Below are 13,932 nucleotides of genomic sequence, written 5' to 3' on the forward strand. Positions count from 1 at the left end.
GTCACCTAAGAAGTTGTGATCACTTCCATTAAGTAGTCACAATTGAGTAAGCTAGAGCAAACTAAAAGATTGGTCCATGCAATTTTAAACTTTTCATTTTACCTATTTCACCCTTAATGAGAAGCTTTTATAGCCAGACAAATGTCATGGCCCCACAAACCTTTTATCCCTTAAGCTTTTAAGACCACATGTTTCAAAAGTCTTCTTTTTTATCTTAAACTGTGTGATGAATCAAACTACCTCATATAAATTGAAATGAAGGGAGTAATAATCTTTTGAAATATTTTGAATATCTAACTCAAAACCATAAGGAAATGGTTGGAGTAACACAAGACCTCTATAAACCCCTTTGGAAGCTCCTGTTAAAACGTATGATGGACATATAACAACCACCCTGCACGGGCAACCTGATTGTGGTTTACTTAATGAGAACTTGTGTGGGAATCTGAACATCCAACCCAAAACTTTAAGATAATGGGTGCCCAAAACCTTCTTAACTCTTTTGAAACCCTTTTAAAACCAATGCGGGAGACCTATATAACTCAACATGGGAAACCCGTTAAAGTTGGAAAGCCTTGCACAATCATGTGTGACCTATATAAAATCAATAATAAAGAAAGCAAGATAGTTATCTGCACCTATTTAAATAGACAAGTGGCATTAACAATCCAAAATATTCCAAATAATAGTAAATATGCAAGAACTAAAAACTGCTAAAATTGATTTTTAACCAATTGATACGCTCGTCGATCTGAGAAGAGAACAAGACAACTTACCTTGTATCCTTATCTTCACGCAACCACTCGAACTTGCTGGGTCCTTCTCTTCCTCCGAAATAGTTCCCAACTCCTCTTATGATATTGCCTTCGACAACATCTCCAGAAATTTGTACATCACTCACTGATGGAGGAGCTGTCAGCAGAAAATTCTAACTTAGTGACCATCCTACCATCAGGCAGTTACCAATGAAACTATTTCAGCCACCAAAAAAAAAATGAAGGTATAATCAAGAAAGACTGCTTAGAATGATTGACCAAAGTGAGCTAGAGAAAATAGGTAATGTCAATCCCTGAAGCCGCTGCCTAAGTTTTTCATAACTTAGAAGCTGCGCTGCTATGAACATCTCCATATTAAGAGGAGGTTAGTTTGCCCATCAAGCTACCATCTTAACATGCATAAACCCCCTATGTAGAATGTCATTGAGAAGCTAAAACATAAATGACATAAAAGCAAAGAAAATTCTGTATTTTATGGCTGAACTTCAATTTTTCCTTAGGAATGGACATGTTCTTCCATATTAAATCATTGGCAGTCAGTCATATTGCAACCTTCTTGAAGTTTAATGGCTCGATAACAAATGAATCCAACTCCAAACCTGCTTTCACATAATCTGTTATAGCATATTGAGGTTCTCCTTTGGCACCTTCCTCTGTCATAGGGGTATACATAAACACCAAACACGAATCAACATCATCAAGGGTCAACTGATATTCCTCTTCTTCAGCACCAACAATGACCACTGGGCTGTTGTTCCATCTTTTCCTTAACCAACTGAAATAGGTTATGCCAGAAAGTTAATACTTCATATTAATGGTGGACAAGTTTTGTCAAAAATTACGATCTTTAAAATCTGACTAGTACTATAGCTGCAACTTAAGATAATCATCTCACCTGGAAATGCTTTTGCCTGGGGTTCCACCGCACCATGCAATTTCTGCGTGGCCTCGAATTATGTTTCCTTCTAATAAATCCCCACATACTTCAATCTTCAATACTTTCGGGTCTCCAGTTCCTTTACCAAAAGAAAATGGAAAAAAAAAAAAGAACGAAAGATGATATAACTGATAGCCCATAGAAAAGCAAGAGACAGTTAACTAACAACAAGACACGCAAATACTTCAGCAAAAACACCAGCCATTGAAGATAATAGAAACAATAGATAATGCCTCTAGCTAATTTAAAATTTCAGCTTTTTTTGTTGAACTTGTAGTTATACTTGTCAAAAAAAAAAATCAAAACTTTATCCCTTTGCATTGAGAGACTTGACTTGGTATTTTTTTTTTCTGAGAAAGGTAACATGTGTATTCATGCCTCTAGCTAATTTAAAATTTAAAATTTTTTGTTGAACTTGTAGTTATATACTTGTCAAAAAAAATCAGAACTTATCCCTTTGCATTGAGAGACTTGACTTGGTATTTTTTTTTTCTGAGAAAGGTAACATGTGTATTCATCAGCACCAAGGTGGTGCTAGCAACCATATTTACAGTTACAAAAAACCTTGTTCATCGTACAAGGATGAGACTTGACTTGGTTCTTAATGAGATGAATAAGCACATTTTCTTTTGACAAGTACTAGAAGTTAACAAGTGTTTTAAAATCTGTCAAATGGATGTTTCTATTGTTTTCTTCCTCTTTTTCCTGTTCTGAGGGGTCAACTACACAGACACATACAAAATGTAGCACCTTAGCAGCCCCCAGTCGTGTTAGTTGGACCAGAATAGATAAAAAGCATAATTGCCTAGCAGGATTCTCGATAATAGGTCTAGCAGAATTCACAATAATCCCTGTTTGATTATCGTTAACATTGCCCAAGCACTTAACAGTCTACCTAGATGAGATTGGACATAGCATAAATTAGCAAGCGAATACATTTGCAAATTTAAAAATTGAAATACAATTCCTCAAACATATATTTTCGATTATTCCCACTGTCTCAAAAAGAATAACGGAGCTCAGATCTGAGGAGGGTCAAATTATCTAATTTTCTAAGTGAATTTGACAATTGACATCAATTTCTTTTCTTTTTTATTAAATTACACTTTTGCATATTTATCTAGTGGAACTACACAAAAGTATAATAAAATCACAATTTTCTATAGTTTAAAATATAAAAAGGAAAATGTTGTACCCAAAGATAAATCTGTTTTCTTTCCCAAATAATTATAGTGTTATTCTTGTTGGGACAGAAATTTTTTATGTAAAACACAAACTAGTTTTCAATCTTTTGAGGCGTAAATTTCAAATATCTTAGAGAAAGAGGGAGTACATGTCATTTCAACATTAACTTTTTTTCTGATAAGTCACTTCATCATTATTTTGTTATTTCAATAAACAAAAAAATAACATACCAGGCGAAACTGGAGAAGATATTGCAAAAATAGTGGGATATTCCGTCTCTCCCAGCTTCGGGGTACACACCACTTTCAAGATTCTACCAATGTCTTCATGCTTTGGCCAATAGGACTGATCATAGGAAGCTATAATTATATATTTGATGTCTCATGGATATAAAAACACAGAACCTCAAATGGAGGAGCTGAAAAGTATTACCTCCCTCGTTGCACCATGTATTTCTGTGAAGTTTGATGGAGTTCTCTCTCCTATAAACCATTGGTATTTCAGGTTTATGTCAGAATCAGTATTCTCAGCTTCATCCTTAACAAAATTGAAGTGGCAGTAGCAAGCATCTTCCTCAAATGGCTGGTCTATAAAAGCTTCTTTGAGCAGGTAACCTTGAGGAAGTTGTTCCTTCCATTGCTCAAGCAGAAAGCGAAAAGTTGAATCTGTGGAAGAGAGAAGTCTTTGAGATGAAGAATTAAAACTGAATGAAAGAAAATCAGCTGGCATACAAATTCTGTTATATCTGAGAGAAGACATCAATTTAAGCTCCATTATAAGAAATTATAAGATGATAACCTAATAAGGTACACAGATGAAATGCAACTAAGAAAGTATGTTTGAAACCAAACAAACATCAATTATCTTCACCTTTTTATTTGTATTTAGATTTTACAAATAAGTGGGAAATCCCCGGTATATAAGAACTAGATGGCAAGAACTAAACAAAAAAGTTACATGCCAGGAATCCCACCCAATCATCAATGCAACAAGTGATTGCCATTATGCTCCAAGAGTATACAACATTAACATTGTGCTTGATATGTGCCAGCAAATTCCTTAAAGCACTTTTCTATTATGTTATATATAAAAAAGTATCTAGAAGGCAGCATGTGAGAAAACCTAATACTATAATTGTGTCAGTGAACTAATATCCATCAAGCTACGTGCAGCAGCACAAACATATATTTTCTTCAAGCTCCAAGCAGCTATCTGCATAGATAAAACAAGAAACCACAAAAAGCAACTTTTTTTCTGGAGAATGTAGATTGTTAGGAAATACCATTCTGATTTCTGGCACAGAGAAGAGGGCGCAGCAAGCATCGAAGAGCGGATATATAATAGCGGGAATGCCCCAAACATTAGGAGCATAAGAAATCTAAATTGTCCAAACAGCTCGATGGAGGCCAAGGCAGTCATATGAATCCTTTTACACAATAGTGTTATGGTAAAATCTTACAGCTAAATTCACCGATCAAAAACTCTTACAGCTAAATTCCCTGCATATGTTGGAATTTCTTACAGCACTTTGGTAAAATCCTCCAATGTCACAGGTGATCACTCTGAGTTATTGTTGAAGAGAGAAGCTGGATTCTCTCTCCTATAGCCTCTAACTTATGTTTATAGATGTCGAGACTGTTCTACACCTTTATCTTGCCTCTTACCAGCAGAAGTTTGATAAAATGATGTAAACAAAAGAAGTAGTAGAAACCAGAGAACCAATTCCATGCCCACTTGATTAAACATCTATGTGTGTCTTTGCATGAATTAAGTCATTGGACCCCACAGAAAGACTAGCTCCTAATGGCGACGGATGCTAATCCAATTTCAATAGACTAGTCAAAGTTTAGCTCAAGCATGGATACGTACCAAGGCTATGTTGGTACATAGAGTACAGCATATCACCCAGTTCAACAAACAAATCTTACACACCTGGTTTCAACTGACGCCACTTAAGGATATAAGGAGACTTCTTGTGCGTAAAATTATGCAAAGAGAGATTATCACTGAATCAGCCAATTTAATAATAGAAGATCCTTGAGAACTCACCAACAGCTTGTTCTGGACGACAAAATTCCCAACCGCCTCTGATGCACAAGGGAGTGTGAGAGGGATAACGTTTAGCTAGTGCTACCTCCTCACGAGAGAGATCTAAAAACAAATTTTGCATCAGAAACTTACAAGTTACATGAGAGGAATTTGTAGTATCAGAATGTAAAATAGTAAATAAATCCCCATATAATTTCCTTTAGAAGGAAATAACAAGCAGTACTATGAAATGAGAAATCATATTCAACAAAAATCAAAGGATGCAGATTACCATAAGAAAAGCAAGAATTAACCAAAGTACTGTACCTTTATCATTGAACTTTTTTAATGTAGGGCCCACAAGCAAAATGGAAGCTGCCTCTAGGTGACGCATCTTAAGGATAGGATTCTCCTCCACACGTAAATGCTGCAGCTCGTCATGGAAAAAAAGAATAACTCAGGCAACTCAAAAGACATCCTTAAGCATACTAAATTACCCGGCATTCAACATTAAAAAGTCAAAATATGGAAAAGTATGTGCATATTAATATAGAACAACTTCTAATTCAAATGTGCACTCAAATAGAGAGAGCTCTCAGTGTCTATCATTATAAGAGTTATCAGATATTACAGAATCAAGTCAAGAACCAGCAAAAGCATTTTTTTTAATTAAGAAATGACAAGAGAAGATTTCCTATTCAGCTATTCCATGTAAAAAAACAAGTAATATTACTGTTAGCTTTTTTCAGATTAATGTTACTGTCTGCTTAGTTTAACACTTCTAATGAGAACATCTTTTTGATAGTACTTCCAATGAGAACACCTAGATACGGTGCGCACTATAGCTATCAGGATCTCTCTTTAGTTTGTCGTCTGACCAGTCCAACACGAAAGAATTAAGCAAACAGTATGCATACTTGTAGTGTCATTGTATCCAGTGCCCATCAACACTACATAACTTGTTTTCAGAAATATTTTGAGGCATCTGAGAGACTCAGACCACTTAAGTAAACTAATTGAGGATGGAAAGGGATACACTAATTCATATGTCAATAGTTCACTGCACTATCTTTCCATGTTTTATGAACCGCTATCACTCCTTTTACCAAATAGCAATATGATGTTCATCATTTAAACACATAAGACATCTAACAATAATCGGAAGTTGACTAGATGTTTATTACTAACCTCAAGAGAAGGTAAATACGGGAATCCTTTCAGTGTAGAGATTTTATTCTTGCTCGCAGCTAAGACCTGCAAAATAAATATATGTGATGTAGGTTCTAATCATACAAGCAGCAAGAAGTAACAAAAGATAAAAATCAGAGATTAACCTGTAACCGAGGCTGACTGGCCATTGAAAGAGATTTTAACTTATTCTGAGCAACAGATAGGAACTGAAATTTAACAGCCAAAGGAAAAACCAATAAGCTACTGTTTCATTCTCTTTTCGATAGTTAAGAAAACAACATAAGCTAGAGTAGGTATTGAACATGCACAGTGAATACTGCTGTGATTCTGAACAAGCAGTGGTGCAGATGTTCAAAGACTTACTTCTAAATTGGGAAGCTCTGGAAGGCTTATGAGTGATGTAATTTGATTTCCAGCAAGATAGAGTTGCTAAAAGGTCAAAAGGTTAATCAAGAATGACAAATTATTTCAGAGCCTTTCCACTGAAAGAGTAACCGCCATCAGTCATGTAAATCTTTGAAATAGAAAATATATTAAGAAAAGTGCTGACCTGAAGAGCTTTGCAATTCTCAAGTGGTTCAAATCCAGGACCTTTGAAATCATTGAAGCTCAAATCTAGAACCTAAAGAGTAAAATATCAATTTATCAGATTTCTATGAGTGAAAATAACAAGAGAATTACATGATTACATCATCCTCCCTAGTAGTGTCGAAGCGCAAAATCTGAAGAAATATACTTTTTAACTGTACATAAATATACAAAAAAAAAAAACTGACCTTCACCCTAGTCAGTATTTCAATACCATCCAACACCGATAAGAGATTGTCCCTGAGGTAAACAAACTGCAAAATAAAATATATTGGTAAAATAATAACTTTGTTCGGTGTACTCGAAATAATAACTGAGTCTTCCTATATCAGAAAAGATACACACCAACCACTTCAAACTTCTTTAATTACCATACTAGAGTTACCATTAGGCATAAAAGAACAGCTTCAGACTTGAATATAAAGAAACCTATAAAGATTGCACCTTCTTGGGAAGAGCAAGAGTGCACGTTCATAGGAATATGTTCAAATTGGAAAGAAAGAAAAACCACACTATAAGTAGAATATTAGTGAGCAAAGTTTTAGTCTCTCTAGGTCACATGTTTATACAGAGAGCTTTCTGTTCATGCCAGTGATCTCCTTCTTGAAGACTATATATGTTTTTTTTGGAAGTGTAAATATCATGCTAACGAGTCAAAAGCCATACTTCAAAACTCAAAATATCATAGCAAACTAAATTTTCCAATCAAATTGATTAGAGGCAGCATTGCATTTTTATACCCACAAAATACTGTAAAATCTCAATTTTGTAGTTAAACCTTGTCAGAGATAGCATTGTTGGAGCCCAGATGGGATTTGTAGTCCAATCTGGTTACATCTGGCAAACGTGAATCACACTGTCAGGGGCAACTTCTTTACAGGGCATTGGCAAGACGAATGTAAAGAATACTTTTAGAGATTTTTTTTTTTTGATGAAGAATGCTTTCAGAGAATCTTATCTGCTGAACTAAATGGTAACATGTCCAACAGAGTCCTTTATGATTGTTCACTCCTCTCTCATCAGCAAGGAACATGTTGTAAACAGGGAAACCTCTGAAAAGTAAAATAAGATAGAATCACTGTTAGTTACCTCTAAATTTGGCAACAAGTTCAGCCCACCATTGTTGAGACTGCGTATTCTATGGCCCCTCAGATCCAAGCGCTTGAAGAAAAATGAAGGGATGAAGCTTCAATAGTTAGTAAGATCACCAAAGAACCTTTTTCTTCCTAATGAACAGAGGGAATATATCATATGAACTTACCAAGAGAGTTTCAACTGAAGCAAAATGGAGAAAAAAATATTTCATAGACAAACAAAATGGAGAACATTTAAGGAAATCACAGAACAAAACAGCTGTAAAAGCTTAGCATTGAATTATTGAAGTTGGTTAATCTGCAAAATATGCTCGTGTATTATTAAGACTAACCAACCTAAAATCTTGCCAGGATAGCTAGCTTGGCACAAAAAAAAAAATACCAACCAAAGACCCAAACTATCTCTTTGAACGTACTAAATGCTCCTACCAATATATTGTTTTCCAATAGAGTCTATATTCTTGCATGAATATAGTGTTTACTTAAGGTCTTAACCTATATACTGTGACAGTAATTTTGACTTTGTATTGGGAGGTATTTTGATAGGAAGAGAAATACAGCAAATAGATAACCTAAGCAGGCATTTTTCCATCCACAAGATGAAATACATCACATTTGAGACCATCTAACTACAATTAGAAAACCTAACTTAAAATATAGTCCATATTTTGAGATGATTAACAAAGCTGATCAAGCACTGCTTGTCATTAGAACAGAGCCCCACAATCATGATAGTCCACAGAAAACAATCAAAAAAAAAAACTTCTCTCCTCTAAAAAGATGGTATCAAATGAATCTAATGTATGTTGTAGAAGATTTTAGGTAAAGAAGTATAGTTCAAAGCAAAAGAAATTTACTGTATAACTCCTTTAAAGAAACAATTGAAATTAGGGGGTACTTCAAAAGCTTTTAAGTTAAAAGGTATAATTCAAAAGGCGCCCCCAGGGCCTAGCTCAAGTGGCAAAGGGTGGTGGATTTGTGTCTTAGGTCACAGGTTCAAGCCCCCACACCATGCAAAGCAAAGCCTGGTATTTAAGTGGAGAAGGGTAGAGGGGCGGGTCCATTATCCACGAGTTTCGAAGGCTGCGGTTGGTCCAAAGGATCGACCCCAGACGGATTTCTCGGTCATCAAAAAAAAAATTCAAAAAGCATAATTAGCCTGAAAAATCATGTTTTTTGTTCTGATAGGTAGAAGAACCAATCACTATGGAAAAGTGGAAATTTGTGAGACAGTATCTGCAATAGCTAAAATTATATGAAGGTTTAACATTAAAAAAGGGGAACCCACAATAAATGGCTACTAATGAAGTGGCTTTGGAGATATGGCACGGGAGAATCAAGCCTATGGAAGGAAGTGATCACTGCCAAGCATGGGAAAAGAGATAACTGGAGCACTAAAAGTTCTAATGCACCCTATGGTGTGGGTCCTTGGAAGTACATCAGTAAATTGGGGAATGAATTTTTCCAGTACATCCACTTCAAACCAGGCAATGGGGTTCACATAAGATTCTGGAAAGATAAATGGCTAAACAACACTTCACTCATGGTTTAGTATCCTAGCCTATATCAGATTGTTGTCCACCAGAATTCCTCTATAGCTCAAAACAGAAATGGTAGCAAAAGAATGCTACAGGCAGATTGGTTCCCAGAACCAGATGATAGATGCATGGCCCTGGAAGTTAATATGGAAGACCAAACTACCTATCAAAGTCATTTGCCACAACCGGATCGCCCTCAATGAGGCCTGCTTAACTCAAAACAACCTCAACAGAAGAGGTTTCCAGTTGATTAACAGGTGTTATCTATGTCTGGGAGATGCAGAAACTGTCAACCACCTGTTTTTGCACTGCCCTGTGGCTTTTGACCTTTGGAATATGTTCCTTTGCATTTTTGACTTGCATTGGGTCATGCCACAGAATATGAAAGAGGCTCAATTGAGCTGGAGTTTATGGAGAGTTGACAAGACCATCAAGAAAATCTGGTTGATGATCCCTGGTGCTATTTTCTGGTGTTTATGGAATGAGAGGAATAGAAGATGATTTGATGGAATCTCAACTCCAAATCACACTCTCAAAGCTATTTGCCTGCTCAATCTTTTTTGTTGGACTAAGTTAGCTTCGGTAATGAGCACTGACCAATTTTTGGACTTTGTTAGCTCCCTGGTCTTAGATTGACACTGTAAAGGGAGCTACAATTCTTATTTTTTTTCTTTCTCCATTTCGTTACTTTTGCAATTCGCATCTACTTGATGCCTTTTGGTAATGGAACACCTTATTTCATCAAAAAAAAAATTAGAAAAAGGGGAAACTAAATGGATTTTATGATATTCTTTTTTTTTAAGAGGTAAGTATTTGAGATGTCAAAAAATCAGCACAAAGAGAGTGTTGTATTTACATCCAGAAAAGACAAAGAGAGAAAACAAAACAGAAATTCCCTGACTGTCTATACAATGCTTCTATAAGTTATAACAGTGATTCTACATCACTAACCAACTCCAAATGCGACATCTATAATATAGACACGTGTTCTGTCTACTAACAGTGTTTTATGGTATTCTTTAAATATAGCATTCCATGCGAGGATTAGGTAAAGTGCCGCAGCACAAGGATCTAAAAACAGGAATACGACGTATGTCTCACGCTCACCATCAGCACTAAAACCAACAGTTTGATGCTTGAGAACCGAGTAGCTCCCATTTTAAGCCTTCTAAATAATATTGCTTTGTCCGTGTCATAACCCTTACTTTATTTCTTGAACCTATGAGCATTATTATTAAAGATCACCCTTAGAAGAAAAAGGGTACTAGTGGAGCAGCTGTTATGAAAAGGTAATTTATCCACCTTAGGAAGAGGTATAATGAAAAAATGTTTTCATTCATGTTTAATTTAGCGTTAACTAGAATTTATATTTGCAAAAAGAAGGATAGAGGGACATGTTATTACCACATCATCACCAGCTTTGGTCTCCACTTTAGGAAGCATAATAAGGCGTGAATCACGACTTTCAAGAGTCCCCCCTTTCTTCCTACTGGATGAACTAGTACTTCTGTCCAGCGATGTTGACAATGAACCAGCCTTGGATCCAGTAGAAACAGAAGGTGACCGTGCAGCTGAAGAAGACAATTTCGTAGTGAACTTCCTAGTTGAGACACTACTAACAGTGCTGTCCAACGACGAAGAGGCACTCCTCCTTGCAGAGGAAAGTGATGGTGATGATAATTTAGCTGAGGTTTTCTTAACAGATTCTTGGTTGCTTGCATCAGAACTAACCGATGCTCTTGGAGTCTTCGTAAGGGGCGAAATTGGAACTGATCTTCTAGTCTCTGATGTACTTGATCGAGTTGTAGTTCTAGCATTGGTGGAAGGCAATGTGCTCTTTCGAATTTCAGGAAGAGATCGCCTCATAGGATCTGTGGCCAAAGAGCTACTCTTTTTAGCTGTACCTGAACCAACACTAGTAGCACTAGGTCGTTTAGTTACTGTTGTTGGCTGTTTTTCAGGCAAACCACCAGTGCTATTCCTTCTTGGGCCTGGAGGTGTTCCTGAAATTCGTGAAGTGCTACTAAAGGTTGATTTTGTCAGAGTTGATTTAACACCTCTGGAACTAGAATCAGTACCATCTGTTATTCCAGTTTTCCTCTTCGCTGTCCCAACATTTGTTGCCCCATTTTGGGTTGTTGAACTCGGTCTCACTCTCCTAGAAGATGTTTTCACACTCTCTGCTAATGATTGCTTCAGTAACTCTGACCTTTGTGGCTGTTCAACAAAATCCTGTGGCAGAGATGGCTTCTCTATTATCTCTGAAGTTTGGCTCTCTTCCACCGAGTCTTCAGTGGATATGAAAACTTGGTCGCCCATTCGCAACAAGTTCTTCAAGAACAATTACCTGTCTAACTAAAACTGTCTCAAAACAAACAAACAAAGCAGGAATTAGCACAAAAGACATCTTCTTTGTGTGTGTGTGTGTGTGGGGGGGGGGGGGGGGGGGGGTTTGTAGTACTGATATAGAGAACTAACAGAGCATCACCGGCATTCAGTGTAAGCACGGTGACAATTATACAAAAAAATCTTCGTCCCAGATCTAACACAAAAGTGCAACTTCTTTAGCAGAAATTCAAGCATTTGTCACATTCCCTCAGAACCCTACTATAATCACCACCCCAAATGTAAACAAAGAAAGAGCAAGAATGCACCTTTTCTGGCTAAAATTCAAGCACTTCTTTTCCAATTTCCAGTAAAACCCCACCACGCAAAATGAACAAAGTAGCAAAAAAGCAGCTTCTTTGTAGCTAAAAATTCCAAACAACCCTAGTAACATCACATTCCAAAAAAGGAAGGCAAGAACGCATCTTCTTTTAACCAAAACTATAGCACCTTTTACACTAAACAAGAAAACCAAGAAAGCAGCTTCTTTAGAGCTAAAAATCAGGGATATTTTTCCTACATTGGAGCACCACTTCAGTAAAGATCAAGAAGCGAAAAAACAAAAAAGCAAGAAAGCAGTTGGGTTTTGGTACATACCTAGATAGAGTATAGATCTGGTGAAAGAGGTGGTTCAACAAACACCTAGACCATTTCCGCTTCTTTTTCTTTAGGGTTTTGGGGCAAGAAAAAAGAAGAAAAGCAGTGTAGTAGAGACTAGTAAAGTAGAGAATCCATATGGGAGTTTTCGAAGCGTGGGAAAGAAAAGTGGGAGAGAGAGTGAGTGAATGTAACTGAAGCTGATAATAAGGAAAGAGAGAGATATTTGGTGAAAGCCAATAGGAAAGGTGAGAGTGAGAAAAACACGGGACAATGACATTACATTATTGCTTTCATCCTGAACTGCGCAACCGTTGTCTGCACGCGGGTGACTATGTTGTGCCCGGGGAACATTTATATTCAAATTTTCATTATCCGTTTTCTAGAAGGAATAGGTTTATGTATATGTAACTAAAATATTGGAGTAAATTCTACGGAGTAATTAATCTTCTATACGGAGTCGGTTTGATTACCGAGATTACAAAGATTTTTGTATAAGATTCGATATAAATTTACATTATACTATATTTAGTTGGCATTTCATTTTCGATATAAATAATATAACTATAGTTGTATATTGCAATTTTGATAGTATTAATTTGTGGTGTTAAGCCTATTTTCAATTAGGTTTTCAATTAGGTTTTCAATGGTATACGGAAAAATATGACGTGACACGTGACCGCTTAAAGGAGGACACGTGGAACATCTAAGATGGGATAGCCACCGAACATAGTTATTCTGCTTGTCATCGAAAAAATAACGATCATAAAAAGAGTATTAAATGCTTTGCGCCCGATAACATTTAATACAGAATATAATGATGATTCGTTACAAGGAATTTGGCATTTATGTCTGACATTACATCTTCATCAATGGCCCTCGTAATTGACATTAAAGAAGGGCATAATCCTAAAACCTCATTTCCTAGACGTAGCTATAAGTAGTGAGCTATGCTATCATTGTAAGGACAGAAAAATTCTCGCTAACTTACACTACATTCTATACAGCATTTTAATATAATTTTATTCTCTCGCTTTTGATCTCATTATTGTTATGCCCGAAAACCTTGTTCCCAGATTCATCAGCTCTTTCATTCCATCTACATTTTAAGGCTAAGCATTTTATATTTCATCGGTTATTTCATTATCTTTTGGATCAAATTAATTCACTTGTCTAGAAAGTAGAAACCACGAACAAATTCAATTATACGGTTTTACGGATAAACAGTTTGGCGTCCAACGTGGGGCTAGACAGTCATGCGATTAAATTAATCCTTGCCTTTTTTTACTAACGTGTTTTAATATTTTGTCTTAGCAAAATCACAAAAGAAATGGCAGATAACACTGTTAACGGTATACGCAACCCTGAAATTCAATGGGAACAACCTCATTTCGAGGATTCAATCAGTGATACTCACAATAAGGGGAATGACGCAACGCTGGTACATGACAGGTGCTACCCTCAACAGGTTCGGGAGACAACTACTGATGATGCTGATGAGGGGCATGTGGCGGATAAAGTAAGGGTCTTGCAGGAGCAACATGCAATCATTATAGGCCATCCCACGTGGCAGGATCAGGTTATGACGGAACTAAAGCATGCATTATCGGGTG

At 36.4% G+C, this 13,932-nt stretch overlaps 1 protein-coding gene across 3 annotated transcripts in view; it reads right to left on the reverse strand.

The window, feature by feature from the left end:
• LOC107824178 (187-kDa microtubule-associated protein AIR9) overlaps positions 1-12,690 on the reverse strand; it is a 32,278-nt gene extending 19,588 nt beyond the window's left edge. For 2 of the 3 annotated variants that reach the window (XM_016650921.2, XM_075235064.1), the window contains exons 1-15: positions 12,320-12,690; positions 10,742-11,698; positions 7,795-7,866; positions 6,894-6,959; positions 6,668-6,739; positions 6,481-6,546; positions 6,261-6,323; positions 6,115-6,180; positions 5,254-5,353; positions 4,948-5,049; positions 3,331-3,563; positions 3,129-3,243; positions 1,672-1,792; positions 1,376-1,551; positions 777-912 (exon numbers count right to left, since the gene is read on the reverse strand). In XM_016650921.2, the coding sequence (XP_016506407.2) occupies positions 777-912; positions 1,376-1,551; positions 1,672-1,792; positions 3,129-3,243; positions 3,331-3,563; positions 4,948-5,049; positions 5,254-5,353; positions 6,115-6,180; positions 6,261-6,323; positions 6,481-6,546; positions 6,668-6,739; positions 6,894-6,959; positions 7,795-7,866; positions 10,742-11,656 (2,303 nt within the window). In that variant the 5' untranslated portion in view covers positions 11,657-11,698; positions 12,320-12,690. Of the gene's footprint in view, positions 1-776; positions 913-1,375; positions 1,552-1,671; positions 1,793-3,128; positions 3,244-3,330; positions 3,564-4,947; positions 5,050-5,253; positions 5,354-6,114; positions 6,181-6,260; positions 6,324-6,480; positions 6,547-6,667; positions 6,740-6,893; positions 6,960-7,794; positions 7,867-10,741; positions 11,699-11,991 lie in introns of all 3 variants that reach the window. The other variant, XM_016650922.2, reaches the window with a different exon arrangement.
• Positions 12,691-13,932: the final 1,242 nt, after the last annotated feature.

Source organism: Nicotiana tabacum, chromosome 17 (genome assembly GCF_000715075.1).
Source record: "Nicotiana tabacum cultivar K326 chromosome 17, ASM71507v2, whole genome shotgun sequence".
Lineage (NCBI taxonomy): Eukaryota > Viridiplantae > Streptophyta > Magnoliopsida > Solanales > Solanaceae > Nicotiana > Nicotiana tabacum.